The sequence below is a fragment of the Oncorhynchus kisutch genome, linkage group LG14, assembly GCF_002021735.2.
Source record: "Oncorhynchus kisutch isolate 150728-3 linkage group LG14, Okis_V2, whole genome shotgun sequence".
Taxonomy (NCBI): domain Eukaryota; kingdom Metazoa; phylum Chordata; class Actinopteri; order Salmoniformes; family Salmonidae; genus Oncorhynchus; species Oncorhynchus kisutch.
In genome coordinates, this window is record NC_034187.2 from 11,171,667 (window position 1) to 11,192,236 (window position 20,570).

Sequence of the window (20,570 nt, forward strand, 5' to 3'; positions counted from 1 at the left end):
TGTGTTCTGGCTCTGGCCCAACCCATCGGTTTTTAGACCAATCACACGGCCCCGAATCTGTTCGCATTCGGTGAAGAGTCGTGGGAAGTACTCAGATCCAGACTCAATGCAGAGAAGAAATTAACGTATGTGGGTGTGGCATAGCGTTTGGCCAGAGCAAGGAGTGTGTGTAGCCAGGCAACCATAATCAGTGGCGTAAATTACTGAAGTAAAAATAGTATTTGGGGGGGGGGGATCTGTACTTCACTATTTATATTTTTGGCAACTTTTACTTTTACTTCACTACATTCCAAAATAAAAGAATGTACTTTGTACTCCATACATTTTCCCTGACACCCAAAAGTACTTGTTACATTTTGACAGGAAAATGGTCCAATTCACACACTTATCAAAAGAACATCCCTCGTCATCCCTACTGCATCTGATCTGGCAGACTCACTCAATACAAATGCTTTGTTTGTAAATGATGTCTGAGTGTGCCTCTGGCTATCTGTCAATAAAAAATATAAATAAATTGTACTGTCTGGTTTGCTTAATAAAAAGAATGTGAAATGATTTACACTTTTACTTTTGATACTTATACACATTTCAGCAATTCCATTTACTTTTGATACTGACGTATTTTTAAAACCAAATACTTTAGACTTTTACTCAAGTAGTATTTTACTGGGTGACTTTAACTTTTACTTGAGTCATTTTCTATTAAGGTATCTTTACTTTTACTCAAGTATGACAATTTAGTACTTTTTCTACCACTGACCATAATATATTGAGATTTCAGTGTTTTGATATTCATAGAAAACATAACAATAAACCCCTCAACTGGTCCATGTGTCACTGTCCATGGTGCTGATTTCTATACACTCAGACCTAAAACACTCTGTCGGTCCTCAGTAGGAGAGAAGGACAGGTTGAGGAGAGAGGGTAAGGATGAGGAGAAAGGGAGATGGTGAGGAGAGGGGGATAGGATGTGGAGAGAGATTGAAACCCTGTGTTCAATATTTCTGATAGATATTACCAATTCCCATCGACGTCACCAATGTCTTTTCTTCGTTTTCTAGTTGTTCCTTCCATGTCGGTAACTCTGTGAGAGTGACTGCTGGGTAGCAATGTTGGTAAATTGTGCCATCTAGTGTACATTTTCCATAGCCTGAGCACCAGGCTGTATGTGCTATCATGCCAACTCCTTGTCACTCACATGCCAAACAATGGCTTGAGCAATGGAGTTGTCATGAACATCTACAGAGGGACCAGGCTATCTTTATCACACTCTGAACTCATAGGTAATAGCTATTAGCCACCTCCAGTAGCAATATTTGACGAATGAAATAATTATATAATGAATTCTCTCATGAGTAATTGTCTGTTTTAATGTTAAATAGTGTTTCATACTTATAAAAAAAACAACGCCGATAACAATGAAAACAACAATATATATTTTTTCTTCCACTGCATGTCTCTGAACATCAGTAAAACGGTCCTCTGGTCATGAGATGCAGACACAAGGTGGTAGGAATTTGGCACTTTTATCCTTTTTTTTCTTCCCCTTTTTAATTTTTTTTTAGTAACAACAAATCAATACAAAAAGTACCTGGGGAAACAAGGATATATAAAGAATATACCAAGGACAATTGGGCTAGGGGCGGGGCTGGACTAGGGGCTGGACTAGGGGGTACAATATCACACTACACAAGGACCTTAAGGGACATACAGACATTTATAATTCTAACATCTTTTTTGTTGGCAGAGTATTTAATTGTCTTAAAATACAGTTACATTTATTTTTGCAAGGTAATAAAATGTGGTGTTTTGTTTGTAAATATACATTTGTGAATATGAAATTTGGCCAAAAGAATGATGAAATGAACATCATAAAATTGTTTCAACTTATTTCTATTGTAGGTAAAGAATCCAAGCATCACATCTCTCCATAATAATGTAAAGTCTTCATAAATGTGTTCAATTATATATCTACTGATGTCTTGCCACAGATTCCTTACATGAATACAAAGCAAAAAAAAAAAGATGCAACACTGTTTCTGGGTGGTCATTACAAAAAGTAAAATTTGAATTTATGTTTTTCTTTTACTTCTTCGTATAGTGGTTGGTAGGATAATATTTATGAATAATTTAAAAAGAAACGTCCTTAATTTTGTTAATAAGTGGGAATGTAGGTACATCCAAACTTTTCCCCAACACATATTATCAATAAAACCATTTCAATAAGGCATGACATAAGGTATAGATCCAACATCCTGTTGAAACAAGGCTTGTAGAGCCCTACTGTTGTTGCTAAAAGAAAAACAAATCTTTCCAACTGATGAGTCAACAGGGGTAATCGTCGGTATGTCCTGAGGGTCAGGTCTTGACACGTTCCTGAATAATGAAGAAACACCTGAGGGAATGGCATCTAAAACAATTGCAAAATCTTTAGGTGTTACAGGGACCTTGTAAAGTGATAATAATTCCTTAAAATTAACTAAAAGACCCTCTGAATTTACAAGTTGGCTCACCAATAGGATATATTCTAAAATCAAGGCAGTATTTTTATACAATATGGCCCGACTTTTCCATATATAATATCTGTGTGGAGAAAATTATGCTTATAAACTAAGGACCATGACAAGAAAACCTGTCTGAATTTGTCACTTTACTTATGGTATAACTGGTCCGTGGTACGCCAATGGTATACATATGCGATTTTGTGATACTTTTAATGATGAGCCACAGAGTTTCTAAACCCAGAGTTGCAACATTGCAAGACTTCCGGGAACGCGAAACAGACCAAACAGACTTGGCCGTTGTTTGGGGTTTGAGAGAAATGAAACATTCTTCCGTAGTTGTTTTCTTGAAACCTAAAGGCTCAATCTAGATTCAAAACAATGTCAAGTAGTTGAACATGTTATTACTCCAACCTCCTAAAGGTGACCAACCAATTTTCGTCCAAAACAACTTTATATAAGAAACATTACTGTGCAGCCGTATTCATTGATCTGGCCAAGGCTTTCGACTCTGTCAATCACCATATCCTCATCGGCAGACTCGACAGCCTTGGTTTCTCAAATGATTGCCTCGCCTGGTTCACCAACTACTTCTCTGATAGAGTTCAGTGTGTCAAATCGGAGGGTCTGCTGTCCGGACCTCTGGCAGTCTCTATGGGGGTGCCACAGGGTTCAATTCTTGGACCGACTCTCTTCTCTGTTTACATCAATGAGGTCGCTCTTGCTGCTGGTGAGTCCCTGATCCACCTCTACGCAGACGACACCATTCTGTATACTTCCGGCCCTTCTTTGGATACTGTGTTAACAACCCTCCAGGCAAGCTTCAATGCCATACAACTCTCCTTCCGTGGCCTCCAATTGCTCTTAAATACAAGTAAAACTAAATGCATGCTCTTCAACCGATCGCTACCTGCACCTACCCGCCTGTCCAACATCACTACTCTGGACGGCTCTGACTTAGAATACGTGGACAACTACAAATACTTAGGTGTCTGGTTAGACTGTAAACTCTCCTTCCAGACCCATATCAAACATCTCCAATCCAAAGTTAAATCTAGAATTGGCTTCCTATTTCGCAACAAAGCATCCTTCACTCATGCTGCCAAACATACCCTTGTAAAACTGACCATCCTACCAATCCTCGACTTTGGCGATGTCATTTACAAAATAGCCTCCAATACCCTACTCAACAAATTGGATGCAGTCTATCACAGTGCAATCCGTTTTATCACCAAAGCCCCATATACTACCCACCATTGTGACCTGTACGCTCTCGTTGGCTGGCCCTCGCTTCATACTCGTCGCCAAACCCACTGGCTCCATGTCATCTACAAGACCCTGCTAGGTAAAGTCCCCCCTTATCTCAGCTCGCTGGTCACCATAGCATCTCCCACCTGTAGCACACGCTCCAGCAGGTATATCTCTCTAGTCACCCCCAAAACCAATTCTTTCTTTGGCCGCCTCTCCTTCCAGTTCTCTGCTGCCAATGACTGGAACGAACTACAAAAATCTCTGAAACTGGAAACACTTATCTCCCTCACTAGCTTTAAGCACCAACTGTCAGAGCAGCTCACAGATTACTGCACCTGTACATAGCCCACCTATAATTTAGCCCAAACAACTACCTCTTTCCCAACTGTATTTAATTTTTATTTATTTATTTATTTTGCTCCTTTGCACCCCATTATTTGTATTTCTACTTTGCACATTCTTCCATTGCAAAACTACCATTCCAGTATTTTACTTGCTATATTGTATTTACTTTGCCATCATGGCCTTTTTTGCCTTTACCTCCCTTCTCACCTCATTTGCTCACATTGTATATAGACTTGTTTATACTGCATTATTGACTGTATGTTTGTTTTTACTCCATGTGTAACTCTGTGTCGTTTTATCTGTCGAACTGCTTTGCTTTATCTTGGCCAGGTCGCAATTGTAAATGAGAACTTGTTCTCAACTTGCCTACCTGGTTAAATAAAGGTAAAATAAATAAAAAAAATAATATCGAAGGTGTGCCTTTGATTTGACGGCCATCACATGCGCAGTTCGGCGCGAGACAACCGTTAGACCCGATGACGTGTTTGTACGCATGAGCCTACTTATCCAACGTCGCCATGACAGCGCCTATAAGTGTGATCGTGGATTTCAGTTTTATCTTCATACTGTACTGTCTGTGAATGAGCGCTTGGTTTGTGACTTTGTCTAGTAAGCTCGATGGATAACACAATTGACGAATGTTACTCTCTTATTCAGTGATTCATAATTTGTTTCCAACATAGGTTTCCAAAAATACAGATTTATTTAGATTTGTACTTTACTGGCTCCAATGTGTAGCTTACATCCGTGTTGCTGCCTCTATCGCGCAGACTCGTCACTGCGGTTCACTGCGTTTCCGTGTTAGCTGGGCTGGCTAGCTGATAGTGGCTGTCGTCAGGAGAGCCTACGATCGACTCCGACTGGATATTGTATCGATGGATAAAACAAATATTTTCGACAATGCATTAATGTTCATAAACTGTGTACTTGTGAATGATGCTATGGAAAGTGCGGTGACTACACCGTCCGTAACATGCGATATTATCAAAACAAGATATTAGCCAAGTGTGCGTCTTAAGAGCAGTTTACGTTATCTAGGTAACTGTTACCGCTATATAACATTTATGGTGGCTTCGTTGATCCATTTTTTGTGTTTTGTCCTCGTCTGTATTGGTGGAAAATGAAGAAGTTCAATATCAGAAAAGTGCTGGACGGCTTGACGGCTTCTTCCTCTGGCACTGCATCTCCACAACCAGGAACTAATCAAAACGATGTGATCCAAGAGACGCTACAATCGGAGCATTTCCAGCTCTGCAAGGTGGGCTACGATCAACTAAGCCGCCGACGATTGTTTTGCTGGGAATCATTGAAGATAACAGCGCGTGATTTCTAAAACGTCGACGTCGGCTAGTCAGTTTTCTGTGTGGCAATAGTAGTTTGTATTTTTGTTATTTGTGTCTATGCTGATATTGCATTGGTGTGGATCTTGTAGCTAGGGGGGTAGCCATCTAGTTAGCTACTAGTGTTGCTAGTTGTCAAACCTGCAGAGGAATGTATTGCTAATCAACTGACTGCCTCCCACGGTCCCCGTTTCTGATATTGCCATTTGCCATAGCTTCATAGCTGCCTAACTAGTTAGCTAAATGACGCCAGGCTAGTGACTATTAGTGTCCACAACAGCCAGCCATAAATTAAATCTGAATAATCCAGTTTCTCTGGATTATAAATAGATAGCTAGGTCATCCAGACATTGGCTAGCTAGCTAACAAACTACAGCAGCTGTCCAGTGATCTGACAGTGAAAGAACATAGCTTGGTTGTCAAGATAGCTACCTTACTAGAAATCTTTGGCTTTTTTGGTTCTGAGAAAAAGCGACACACTCAGCTAGATATTGATTTAAACTGAGCATAAATCGTTGGTATTTAGGTGAAGATTAATGCCTCTCAATGTTGGACAGTTTCCTGGTTATATAAAACATGAGATGACATAACCGTACTTAACTGTCTGTAAACTAGCAGCTAGCTAATGCAGATTGTGTTCTTCTCTCCTCCAGACTGTGCGCCATGGCTTTCCCTACCAGCCCTCCTCCATGGCCTTTGACCCTGTGCAAAAAATTCTGGCCATCGGGACTCAGAGCGGAGCTGTGAGACTGTATCCTTTTTTCTTTTAATAGGAAGGAAACTAAACTACCAATATTGACAGTCCCAGTGCAGTGCCCGAAACAATACAGATGATTGCTTTAGGACCAATTTCCCAGACAATGTCTTAAGTCTTGGTTTAGTCCTTGACTTAAAAGCATGCTCAATGGAGATTCTATGTTGGTAGAGTTGATATGACCTTATATTGGCTTCTATGAAGATCATCATATACAGTTAATGGAGGAAACTGGTTATAGAGGATCACACACTATTACTATCTGTATGTCTGAGCAGCAGAGTTGGGTTGTGTCCCAAATGGAACCCTATCCCCTATTTAGTGCATTACTTTTGACCAGAGCCGTGGTGAAGCAAGTTTATATTATCAAATACAAATATATAGCTCAGTTGTATAGCTATATATTAGCAGGTTGTATAGCTCATTTGGTAGGGCATGGCGCTTACAACACAAGGATTGTGGGTTATTTTCCCGGGGTCCTTATACTAAAAATGCAGGCATGACTCTGTCGCTTTGGATAAAAGCTTCTACTAAATTGCATATTATTCTATTATACACAACATTAAGACCACCTGCTCTTTCCATGACATAGCTTTCACCTGGATTCACTTGTTCAGTCTATGCTCCCTTATTGATGTCACTTGTTAAATCCTCTTCAATCAGTGTAGATGAAGGGGAGGAGACAGGTGAAAGAAGGATTTTTAAGCCTTGAGACATGGATTGTGCATGTGTGCCATTCAGAGGGTGAAAGGGGCAAGACAAAAGATTAAAGTGCCTTTGAATGGGGTATGGTAGTAGGTGCCAGGCGCACCGGTATGATTGTGTCAAGAACTGCAACGCTGCTGAGTGTTTCATGCTCAACAGTTTCCTGTTCATATCAATAATGGTCCACTACCCAAAGGACATCCAGCCAACTTGACACAACTGTGGGAAGCATTGGAGTCAACATTGGCCAGGATCCCTGTGGAACACTTTCAACACCTTGTAGAGTCCATGCCCTCACAAATTGAGGCTATTCTGAGGGCACAAGGGGGTGCAACTCAACATTTAGGAAGGTTTTCCAAATGTTTTGTACACACAGTGTGTATGTAAGCTACATTTGAATCCTGGTAAGTTGACCAGCGCTGACCTTGTGTTTAGCCAAGCTTTAAGCTGGTAGTTAGCATAGCTTGAGGGCGATAGCTATCTGCAGCCGGTTAGCATAGCTTGGGGGATAGCTATCTGCAGCCGGTTAGCATAGCTTGGGGGATAGCTATCTAATAGCTGGCTGATATTTATCTGTCAAATCACAGTTATGCCAAGGTAGCAAGAACCAGTGTCTGGAATGCATTTAATGAGACACTTGTTTAACAACATCTTCCTACTTGTTTGAGGTATCAAATAATATAGCTTGCTAGCTAGTGTAACCAACTCACCGTCACCAACAGCACCAGGCACAGTCTCACGTTTGACAGCTCACAGAATTTGTAGGTAGTGTTGGATGTAATCAATATCCTGGCCATCTGATTGTTGAGCAACTTTACGGAAGACCATTTTCATGAGAGTAGCTATTTAAGTTCCCGATCCATTTGAGCATTGCACATCAAGCTACTGCCAAAGACACCGTGTTGTCTGGGGATCGTTTTGCATTGCACAGTGCGCCGGGTGGACTGGGTTTGCACATTTTTGACCGTTCCATTGGTCCTCCTAAGGAAATGTCTCCGCCTACTTGGGGCACCGATACATGCAAAGCGAACTCGCCCAGTCTTTTCCCAGAAAACACAGCGCCACCACGTGTTGATAGGCAAAAGGGGGCATGAATTGTTGAGGTAATTGTAATCCAGCCCTAAGGGGCAGTTGACCTTTAAACTCGGCTTGGGTAAACTTATGACTTTGAAGGTCATGCAAACGCATGGCACCAGTTTATATCGTTCCCAGAACAGAGAGTATTGTTTTTGCATCATGTCGTTCTCTGTAATTTAGGTGTTTTTCATTGTTCCTTCTTGGTCTGGTGATTATTGTAAAATATGTCTCCAATTAACTTACCTACTTAAATAATATGATGATAATATCAGTGATCTATAGGGATGGGTGATCTACCATTATAGCAGTGATCTATAGGGATGGGTGATCTACCATTATAGCAGTGCTCTATAGGGATGGGTGATCTACCATATAGCAGTGATCTATAGGGATGGGTGATCTACCATACAGCAGTGATCTATAGGGATGGGTGATCTACCATATAGCAGTGATCTATAGGGATGGGTGATCTCGCATATATCAGTGATCTATAGGGATGGGTGATCTACTATATAGCAGTGATCTATAGGGATGGGTGATCTAGCATATAGCAGTGATATACATTGTATTCAGGCCCCTTAACTTTTTCAACATTGTTACGTTACAGCCTTATTCTAAAATGGATTAAATGTTTTTTTCCCCCATCAATCTAAACACAAACCCCATAATGACAAAGCAAAAACAAGTTTTTAGAAATGCTTGCAAATTTATTGCAAAAAAACCCTGATATCACATTTACATAAATATTCAGACCCTTTACTCAGTACTTTGTTGAAGCACCTTTGGCGGCGATTACAGCCTTGTCGTCTTGGGTATGACAGTCCAAGCTTGGCACACCTATATTTGGGGAGTTTCTCCCATTCTTCTCTGCAGATCATCTCAAGCTCTGTCAGGTTGGATGGAGAGTGTTGCTGCACAGCTATTTTCAGGTCTCTCCAGAGATGTTCGGTCGGGTTCAAGTCCGGGCTCTGGCTGGGCCACTCAGGGACGTTCAGAGACTTGTTCCGAAGCCACTCCTGCGTGGTCTTTGCTGTGTGCATAGGGTTGTTGTCCTGTTGGAAGCTGAACCTTCGCCCCAGTCTGAGGAGTGGCATCCGTCTGGCCACTCTACTATAGAGGCCTGATTGGTAGAGTGCTACAAGGATGGTTGTCCTGAAAGTTTCTCCCATCGCCACAGAGGAACTCTGGAGATTTGTCAGAGTGACCATTGGGTTCTTGGTCACCTCCCTGACCAAGGCCCTTCTCCCCCGATTGCTCAATTTGTCCAGGGGGCTAGCTTTAGGAAGAGTCTTGGTGGTTCCAAACTACTTCCATTTAAGAATGATTGAGGCCACTGTGTTCTTGGGGACTTTCAATGCTGCAGACATTTTTAGATAATCTTCCCCAGATCTGATCCCCACATCTCAAGGTTGATCAATGGAAACAGGATGCACCTGACCTCAATTTAAATTCTCACATCAAAAGGGTCAGCATACTTATGTCAATAAGGTATTGCTGTTTTTTGTGTGTTTAAAAATAAAAAAATGTGCACAAAAAAACAGTTTTTGCTCTGTTATTATGGGTTAATGTGTGTAGATACAGTGCATTCAGAAAGCATTTTTCAATCTATACTTATGGATTCTGCATTCTGATTCCCAAACTTGGAATAGTGTTAATTATCAGGTATCCTATTGAAATATTGAGTGCTATAGTCTAAGGTCTACACCAGAAGTTAATGGTTCTGTAGAGGAATGTATATGGTGGAGGTAATTAAGCTTGGAATGTACCAAGTGAAGGAAAGATGATCACATGTTGGCAGGCACTGATCAGGGTGGAGAGATGTGGTTTAGTGAGGAAGCTCTATGACCCAATGGGTGAATAAACTTGGTTTAAGCTTCACTAATCATATCCTAGTCCTTTTAAGGACGTTATTGTTTGGTTATAAGCCAACTCCTAAAGAAGTTGACCTGCCGAAGATCCTTGCAGGATATAAACACTGTTTATTAATAAAGGCACATGGTGGAGCTTATGAGTGTGTGGGCTCTATTTCTTTTATACTTCCTAAAGAACACCCACACAGACACTAATAATGGGGCGGCAGGTAGCCTAGTGGTTAGCGCATTGGGCCAGTAAACAAAAGGTTGCTGGATCGAATCCCCAAGCTGACAAGGTAAAAATCTGTTCAAGGCACTATTCCCCGGTAGGCTGTCATTGTAAATAAGAATTTGTTCTTAACTGACTTGCCTAGTTAAATAAAATAATAATGTGTGGGTCAGCTTTTTTTTTTTTCACCCGCCCGCAATTGCTAATAACCCACCCGCAACTGCCTGACTATATGTGACAAAGTACAAATCTAAGGCCTGCACCTGCAAAGGAGCTGCAGAACGACACCCTGTTCCCCCCCAGTTTACATCAGTTTGACTGGTTTTAAGGACATTTTTAAAGCTGTTAAAACGACCCATGTTTCTGATAAGATTTTTGTTCGGCTTGGATGCATATTTTATGTGGTTGAGATACTGTCAGCTTTTATTAAGCTGATAAAGATGGCACCTTTTCAGACGGTCCCTACCCACGCATTCATTCTCTCAAGATGCTGAAATAAATCAATCATATTTCTCCACTCCTGTTCCAAAGTCAAAACGTACATTTGGTGTATTATTTTACGGCAAGAACTGCTTAATTATTGTTAAATTATGTGAGTGGTTATAAACCTACAGTCAGTTTCCAGATTTCAGTTCGGCTACTATTCCATTTAACCCATCTAAGCAGTAGGCCTAGCCTATAGTTCCTTTGACGTGCCATGTTGAAGTCCCCGTCTTGTGACTGTTGAATTTGTATAGCACCTCACGATCATCACAGATAATATAGACTGCACTGCTGCCATCCTCTTTTACCACTTCACCAAATCTTTCCTAAACTTTAGTCTACTGTTCTGGCCCTCCCTTCTGTTTATTTTCAACTCGCAACTTTCTCTTATTGAATTCAACTCTGACATTGTCCTTTTTGTCTCAGTAGATTGACTTGAACTTCTGCCCAAGTTCACAAAAGCATTCGGTAATTGGCGAGCATACAGTTAGGCCCTAAAGCTTAGGCTTATGCTACGCACTAATGACATATGGATTGTGTATGTGTGCCATTCAGAGGGTGAATAGGCAAGACAAAAGATTTAAGTGCCTTTGAACGGGGTATAGTAGTAGGTGTCAGGCCGCTGGCACACGCTTTGTGTCGAGAACGGCAATGTTGTTGGGTTTTTCCACACTCAAGTTACCCGTGTGTATCAGGAATGGTCCACCACCCAAATTACATCCAGCCAACTTGACACAACTGAGGGAAGCATTGGAGTCAACATGGGCCAGCATCTCTATGGAACACTTTAGACTCCTTGTAGAGTCCATGCCCTGACGTATTGAGGCTGTTCTGAGAGCAAAAGAGGGGGGTGCATCTCATTATTAGGAAGGCGTTCCTAATGTTTGGTATACTCGGTGTATATGAATTGCACAAGAATAATGTATTGTTTTTTTTCCTTTATTTCATGACTCTAAACCCTTGCCACGCAGATAAACCATGGGGACTGCGGGTTATGAGTCAACCCGTGCATCACTAACACACACCTCCATGTCCTAATAATGGCCGACCTAATGGGGATACTGCCGTTGAAGGCAATTGGTCCGTTTTTCATGAGAGCGGCAGTATCGATCCCCCTCAATGGCCCCAGAGTTGTGAAATGCAGCCACAGCTCACCAGATGTAAACTTGTCTACAAACTATAAATGTCTACTTTTACAAGATCTGTCTCTACTACTACAGTGTTTTTATCTCTATTTCATGGATTTTTCCACTAATCTAATCCATGTATTCCTATGGCTCTTGGCCGTTATAGGAAAACTTTAGTAGTGGTTGACTAATACAGTCGTTTGGAGGAAGCTCATTTAACCTATTGTCTAACAAAATCTATAATTTTGTAGTACATTCTTTAAAAATCAGTCTAATCACTGGTTTCTCTCTGTTAATTGCGTTTCTTATTTTTAAATCCCTGATCCTCTCCAGTACTCAATGCTAATAAGTACTTGGTGTTCAGGCCTATAACTGAGGTGATGGATTGAGTGAATATTCATTAGATATTCTTGCACAGATATCAAAAGGCAGAAGAGCGAGTTCTCTGTTGTGTTTATATTGGAAGCGGTCTGTTTTTATATTGAAGCACATTTGTTTGTCAACAGAACACATATTTGAGACATGTCCATATGATTGGGACAGAGGGTTTTAGTTAATGGAAGCCTCTCAAATGCAAATTCAGTTGACTGTGGTGTACCTCAGGGTAGCCGGGTAGGGCCATTGTTTTCTGTTTTTACAAATGACCTTATACAGGCTTTATTCACTGCAGTCAGTTTTAGAATGGGTAACTAGCAATAGGCTGGTGCTAAATATCTCTAAAAACTAAAAACATTATTTTTGGGACTAATCACTCACTCAATACTATACGTTGTTTAGATTTATTATTGAATAATGTGGTTATTGAGCAAGTTGAGGAGACTGAATTGCTGGGTGTAACTCTAGATAGCAAGCTTTCATGGTTAGAACATATAGACTCAATGGTTGCTAAAATGGGAAGAGGTCTGGCCACGATAGGGCGTTGTTATGCCTTCTTGACATATGTCGAGCAGACAGACCTACAGGCCCTAGTTTTATCACACCTGGACTAATGCCCAGCTGTGTGGCAAAGAAGGACATAGGTACATTTCAGTTGGTTCAGAACCAAGCAGCACGTAGATGTACACAGAGGGAAAGTGTCAGTAACATGCATGTCAGTCTCCTGGCTCAAAGTTGAGGAGAGAGTGACTGCATCACTGTTGGTCTTTGTGCGAGGTATTGATTGTGTTGAAGGTACCAAACTGTCCAAGCAGTTGGCACACATCTCGGACACTTATCGGTGCAACCAGAGGTCTCTTCACAGTCCGCAGAACAGAGGCTGGGAACTGCACACTATTAAATATCGCCATGACTACATGGAACTCTCTGCCACCCCAGGTAACTCAAGCTAGCAATAAAACCAGTTAAAAAAAAACGATAAAAGGACACCTTACTGACAAAGGGGGCTGTGAAGAGACACAGACATATGTATTGTAATTTGCACTGCGTATGTATTAGACCTAGATATTGTAGGCTACGTGTGATGTTTTACATGTAAGTATTTCAGTCCTTGACTAATAATGTTTTGTAGTATGCAGTGTGTCATGTTTCATGTGGACCCCAAGAAGAGTAGCTGATGCTTATTGCAGCTTCTAATGGGGATCCTAATAAACACCAAATTCATCTGATATGAACCCTCTTGCTCTTATGAAATGTTGCTGGGCCAACTGCTGTGGTTTACCGATGAGGAAGTGTCTATCAGTCAGCATCCTTCTCTCTCTCTGTAGTGCTGTTTCACTGAGCAGACCTGGGTTCAAATACTGGTTGAAATCTTTCAAAAACTTTTAGCGTTTGCTCTAGCCTGCCTGGAGTGCCAGATGTGTGGGGTTTACAGTTTTGGGACTATTCTATTTGTCCAATTAAGCCAGGCAAACTCAATCATTGCATATTTGAAATTTTATCAAATAGTATTTGAACCCAGGTCTGTCTACTAAGAATAGTTAAGTGCCGCTGATGCTATCATGGGGACCAGGGTGCTATGTGTGACTCAGCATCCTGTGCCATGTCATGCTACAAGAATGTGTTTTGGGTTTCATGAGAAGTGGAGCACATTAACGAATTGGATAAGTTGATTGCGTGGTGATGAATAGTACATATTCTTGTCAGCAGCACAAGCAGCAGCTATGTTAGCTGGAGTCTTCATAAACAGGGTGTACACTACATGATTTTGGCTGCAATTTAGCCGTCCCAGACAAGTTTTTGATATCGGAGACACAATTCCCACGTCGTTGACTACTCGGGGCGCGCAGCCGTCACCGACGCTCGTTTAATGTGAGCGGGTTAAAGACAGAATCTGAGGGTTTACCGATCTCGTCTTTGAGCAGGCCCAATCGTCCCGAAATCCGACACTCAATCTGCAATGCTCTTGTAGTGTGAAACGCACAACGACAAGTTTTGAGAAGGGTGATCAGCAATAGCCAATTAGAGTTTTTTTTCTTTTAGCCAGAATCACCCAGAATGTATTGACTCGATGAAATACTAGTATGCGTTTGTACTTGCCTTTAACCGAAGGCAACATGTCATCGTTACAGCTATGAAGTTCACAAGCAATGTTATTGTAGTATGTTGGCTAGGTATTTCAACTCTGTATGGCAAGCGTGAATGTCTGACTGAACCTTTTATAAGGTTGCTTTGAGCCACAGCTCGTAACCACGTAACAATCTAATCACATCATGGTTTTCGCAAGACAGAATGGCAATGAGGATCCTCACGACCAGGTGAAGAATCTTGTAGTGTGTGTGACCACATTCTGTGCCACATCGTTTAGTGTGCGCACCACTACGTTGGCAACGCACACACACAAAAATGTCAGGAAAGATGGTTGTTCTAATGTGAGAGGCTCAATGATGTTAGGATTTTGAAAGTTGTGTAGTGTCCATCCAGCTTTAGTGTTTAGCCTACTAGGGCCTAGACAATGAACATGAAGTGCTTTTGGACTTGGAAGAATTAACACCACTCACTTGATGACAAGTATTGTGTGTAGAGAATAGAGATGACATCCCTTTATAACTGTGCATGAAATAGCAATGAGAAACTTCAACAGTTTTGTTTGTGGTGGTGTAAAGGACTTAAGTAAAAATACGTTAAAGTACTACTTAAGTAGTTTGTTTAGGTATCTGTACTTTACTATTCATATTTTTTAAATTACTTTTACTTCACTACATTCCTAAATAAAATTATGTACTTTTACTCCATGCATTGTCCCTGACACCCGAAAGTAATTTTCAATGCTTAGCAGCAAGGAATGTGGTCCAATTCACTCACTTGTCAAGAAAACATCCCTGGTCATCTCTGCCTCTGATATGGACTACTCATTAAACAAATGCTTTGTTTGTAAATTATGTCTGCGTGTGGTAGTGTGCCCCTGACTATCCATAAATAAATAAATAAAACAATTGAAGAAAATTGTGTCGTCAGATCTTCTTATTATAAGCAATTTGAAATGATTTATACTTTACATTTGTATAATTTTATTTTGACCCCGTTTTCTCCCCAATTTCGTCGTATCCAATTGGTAGTTAGTCTTTTGCAACTTCCGTATGAACTCAGGAGAGGCGAAGTTCGAGAGTCATGCGTCCACCGAAACACAACCCAACCAAGCTGCACTGCTTCTTGACACAATGCCCACTTAACCCGGAAGCCAGCCACAGCACCGCTACACCTGGCAACCGTGTCAGGGTGCACTGCGCCCGGCCCGCCACAGGAGTCACTAGTGCGCGATGGGACAAGGACATCCCTGCCGGCCAAACCCTCCCCTAACCCGGAAGATGCTGGGCCTATTGTGCGCCGTCCCACGGGTCTTCCGGTTGCGGCCGGCTGCGATACCTTTCTATGAAGGTATCTTTTTACATTTTTACTCAACTATGACAATTGGGTACTTTTTCCTCCACTGGTCATCAGGTAGCTTACTGGTTAGAGCTCTAATCCTGAGTCGATTAGGTGAAATCTGTCAATCTTCTCTTGAGCAAGGCACTTAACCCTAATAGACCCCACTCTCCGAGGGTGTCTCAGGGGGAGTGGAATATGCAAAAAAAACATTTCCATTTCACACCACACACTTGAACAGGGACTTGTGTGAAACAGGACAAATATAAGCACGGCCAATTTGATGAAGTGACGTTATGGCCCTCTGATTAAACGATATTGTGATGCCCACACACAGTTGAGCCAGGTTAATGGAAGTATGTTGGGCTGTAATGTAACCCCACCCTAGTTTGTTCAAGGCATTCAGAGGTTGTTTGATAACAGCTTTGTTAATCCTGTTCAGACATACAGATCTTATTTCGGTGTGCCTGTCAGATCCAAGCTAACTGGATACTGTAGCACTAGCATGCATAGAAGGCCTCATCTCTGAGCGTGCCTGCCATCTGCTGCTTTCCATTTGCTTATCATATTCACTGCCAGGTACAGTAAGGCTGAGGCTGGCAGTCACGGTGCTTTTGTGTTCCTACTGGTCTGCCTGTTGGGCCAGCTGTCATCTTTTTGACTGGCTCTCTGTCTATGATTTTTATGATTTTTTTTCTTTTTAGGTTGCATTACTCTTTGTCCAACATCTCTTTGGGTGCAGAGAAACTCCATCTTGAAATAAGGTTGAGTTGTTTACACATTCAGAATGGACTAATTCGGAACTATAAAATAATTTGGCTCATTAGCTTTGATAAGTTAACAACCTTATAGACTAATTCAGGATCAAAAACAGTTGACGGAAGAGTAGTCAAGGTGTTGTCCCGGGTCTTGTTCTTCTGTGTTCGTTGTATAGACATGTTATCCTCTGACTCCAGAGTATTTAGGTTTACTTCCTGAAACAACTGTGTACTCAGGTAATGTTACTTCCACTCATTTCCTCATTCCGCTGTCCACTTCACACCTGTCACACGGCACCTGCTCCTCCTTTCATTGGAACGGTATCATTATTCTGTTCTGTGAAATCAGCTTTCTATCCATCTTTCTTTCTAGTGAAAAGGGGGCCAATTTGGATTCAGCCAGAGAAAGAGCGGTGACTCCACAGTAGCTCTCTGCTGCCTGCCTGCAAAAAGAGACATTGGTAGAGCAGCACCCACCACCTTATTAAATGATCCCATCTACAGAATGTCAAGAGGACGGAGGCATTCCTGGCTTCCTGCCTGGCTTCCTGCCTGCCTGGCTTCCATGCTGACTGGTGCATGGTTATGAATAAATAACAGTCATTGTCCACTGGTTTTTATTTATAACTCCCCAACTCAAACGTTGTGCCAATTGTGGTGAAGGTCGACTGGACCCGTAACTGGTTAAAGCTGACTGGACCGTAACTGGTTAAAGCTGACTGGACCGTAACTGGTTAAAGCTGACTGGACCGTAACTGGTTAAAGCTGACTGGACCGTAACTGGTTTTAAAGCTGACTGGACCGTAACTGGTTTTAAAGCTGACTGGACCGTAACTGGTTTTAAAGCTGACTGGACCGTAACTGGTTTTAAAGCTGACTGGACCGTAACCGGTTAAAGCTGACTGGACCGTAACCGGTTAAAGCTGACTGGACCGTAACTGGGTATTAAAGCTGACTGGACCGTAACTGGGTATTAAAGCTGACTGGACCGTAACTGTGGTGATGGCCGACTGGACCGTAACTGTGGTGATGGCCGACTGGACCGTAACTGTGGTGATGGCCGACTGGACCGCAACTGTGGTGATGGCCGACTGGACCGCAACTGTGGTGATGGCCGACTGGACCGCAACTGTGGTGATGGCCGACTGGACCGCAACTGTGGTGATGGCCGACTGGACCGCAACTGTGGTGATGGCCGACTGGACCGCAACTGTGGTGATGGCCGACTGGACCGCAACTGTGGTGATGGCCGACTGGACCGCAACTGTGGTGATGGCCGACTGGACCGTAACTGGTTAAAGCTGACTGGACCGTAACTGTGGTGATGGCCAACTGGACCGCAACTGTGGTGATGGCCGACCCGACCGCAACTGTGGTGATGGCCGACTGGACCGCAACTGTGGTGAAGGCCGACTGGACCGTAACTGTGGTGAAGGCCGACTGGACCGTAACTGTGGTGAAGGCCGACTGGACCGTATGAATAGATTTAGTTGTTGTGTGGAGCAGAGTCAGTCAGTGTTTTGAAATCTGAGGGCGGGAGACAAGTGAATGCCTTGTTTTGAATGCCTTTCGAAATTCTGTAGATGGGATCATTTGATAAGTTGGTGGGTGCGGCTCTACCAATGTCTCTCTTAAAGCTCTTTACTCTTGGGCTCAGGGAAAAGAGATCATACAGACTCATTGCTGAAGTTAAATGCAACATGGACAGTAAGCATAGGAGGATCCCTGCCCCATGTGCCAAGTCATATACAGTCCTACCATGCCTCACGTCAATCACTGTATATCTGCATTGATCTCATGGTTTACTTGAGCCTCTGCCAGAAAGGATTGTATATTTGGAATATTTACATTATTGCTGTATGTGTCTTGCTGGTGACAAATCAAATGACAAATCAAATGTGCCCTTGTGTGATTGATACAGTTTAGCCTATTCAAATCAGTCTGCTGATGATAAATGTACACACTGTCCATCTCTGTAGCATGGTCTCTTCCTTGAATGAACTGTTTAGTTTTGGCCGTGCGGGTGTGGAGTGTTACTGTCAGCATGACAGTGGTGCAGCTGTAATCCAGCTTCAGTTTCTGGTCAACGAGGTGAGTCCTATATCCAACTCTATGGTCCCCCTCCCCAGTAGCACTCCCCTGTGTCTCAACAGTCTTTACTTGATTCCTTGTGTCCTCTCTTTGTTCTCGCCTCCTTCTCAAAACGCATTCAAGAAGAACGTCAGAGGGGAGGATTCTTCTGCGTTTTGAGAAGTAATCGAGGAGAAAGCCAGACATTATGGAGTCGAGGAAATACTATTGAGAAAGTCCTGGATTGTATCATTGCCTTGTCGCTTCAACCTTAGTTGTCCATCCCTCAGCCAGGTTCCTCTCCGTATAGGTCTGTCTTATCGTCTCACTAGCATGCACTACAGTCAGACATTATGTTAACCATCTGTTTGCAATGTGCTTTTAGTGAACACATTGATTAAACACTAATGTAGGCTTTGTGGAAGCAAGACTCTCTGTATGTGGTTCTCTATTTAGTGAACACATTGATTAAACACTAATGTAGGCTTTGTGGAAGCAAGACTCTCTGTATGTGGTTCTCTATTTAGTGAACACATTGATTAAACACTAATGTAGGCTTTGTGGAAGCAAGACTCTCTGTATGTGGTTCTCTATTTAGTGAACACATTGATTAAACACTAATGTAGGCTTTGTGGAAGCAAGACTCTCTGTATGTGGTTCTCTATTTAGTGAACACATTGATTAAACACTAATGTAGGCTTTGTGGAAGCAAGACTCTCTGTATGTGGTTCTCTATTTAGTGAACACATTGATTAAACACTAATGTAGGCTTTGTGGAAGCAAGACTCTCTGTATGTGGTTCTCTATTTAGTGAACACATTGATTAAACACTAATGTAGGCTTTGTGGAAGCAAGACTCTCTGTATGTGGTTCTCTATTTAGTGAACACATTGATTAAACACTAATGTAGGCTTTTTGGAAGCAAGACTCTCTGTATGTGGTTCTCTATTTAGTGAACACATTGATTAAACACTAATGTAGGCTTTGTGGAAGCAAGACTCTCTGTATGTGGTTCTCTATTTAGTGAACACATTGATTAAACACTAATGTAGGCTTTGTGGAAGCAAGACTCTCTGTATGTGGTTCTCTATTTAGTGAACACATTGATTAAACACTAATGTAGGCTTTGTGGAAGCAAGACTCTCTGTATGTGGTTCTTTATTTTATGGACCTGATTATCTCTTAATCCACCACATCTCTGACCTGTCCTGTTACCATGTTTACTGCAGTTTCTTATAGTATTACTTGTGTCGAGGTCTTTTAACCCTATTATAACCCCCGTCAACAGGGGGCGCTGGTGAGTGCCTTAGCTGATGACAGCGTTCACCTGTGGAACCTGCGGCAGAAGCAACCAGCTATCCTGCACACTCTCAAATTCAATCGGGAGAGGTACGTAGGGATAATGTAAACAGTGGTGTTGTGTTGAGGTTCATTGTGGTGTTGAGATTGTGCCTCGTGCTTATTTTTATTCTATTCTTCTTTTCATTTTTGTGAGAAAATGGTTGAACTCTGGTCACCATTGGGGAATGGGCTACTTGAGAGAACAAAAGTAAATAAAATAAATAAATCATCATCATATCTGCATCCAAAATGGCACCCTATTCCCAATATAGTGCACCTGGTCAAAAGTAATGCACTATATACACAATAGGGTGTCATTTGAGAGGCACCTCTTGATTGATTGCTCTCCCTTTTTGCCCCTACAGGATCACGTTTTGTCACCTGCCCTTCCAGAGTAAATGGCTGTACATCGGCACAGAGAAAGGAAACATCCACATCGTCAACGTTGAGTCCTTCACACTGTCAGGCTACGTCATTATGTGGAACAAAGCCATCGAACTGTGAGTCTGCCTGTCTGCCTTATATCTGCTTGGGTTTCTACAGTATGTGTACATCCCAAATAATACCCCATTACCGTTCCTACTGTATGTCTCTGGATTAGAGCGTCTGCTAAATGACTCACTACTGTAAGTGTCTCTGGATTAGAGCGTCTGCTAAATGACTCACTACTGTAAGTGTCTCTGTTTTAGAGCGTCTGCTAAATGACTCACTACTGTAAGTGTCTCTGGATTAGAGCGTCTGCTAAATGACTCACTACTGTAAGTGACACTGGATTAGAGCATCTGCTAAATGACTCACTACTGTAAGTGTCTCTGGATTAGAGCGTCTGCTAAATGACTCACTACTTACTATAAGTCTGTCGATAAGAGCGTCTGCTAAATGACTCACTACTTACTATAAGTCTCTCGATAAGAGCGTCTGCTAAATGACTCACT

At 42.0% G+C, this 20,570-nt stretch overlaps 1 protein-coding gene across 3 annotated transcripts in view; it reads left to right on the forward strand.

Annotated features, from left to right (window-relative positions):
• The first annotated feature begins 4,642 nt into the window (after positions 1–4,642).
• The window catches only part of LOC109904306 (syntaxin-binding protein 5), a 44,744-nt gene continuing 28,816 nt past the window's right edge, over positions 4,643–20,570 (forward strand). For 2 of the 3 annotated variants that reach the window (XM_031787805.1, XM_031787806.1), the window contains exons 1-5: positions 4,643–5,355; positions 6,091–6,188; positions 18,234–18,315; positions 19,583–19,683; positions 20,001–20,135. In XM_031787805.1, the coding sequence (XP_031643665.1) occupies positions 5,218–5,355; positions 6,091–6,188; positions 18,234–18,315; positions 19,583–19,683; positions 20,001–20,135 (554 nt within the window). In that variant the 5' untranslated portion in view covers positions 4,643–5,217. The remainder of the gene's footprint in view (positions 5,356–6,090; positions 6,189–18,233; positions 18,316–19,582; positions 19,684–20,000; positions 20,136–20,570) is intronic. The other variant, XM_031787807.1, reaches the window with a different exon arrangement.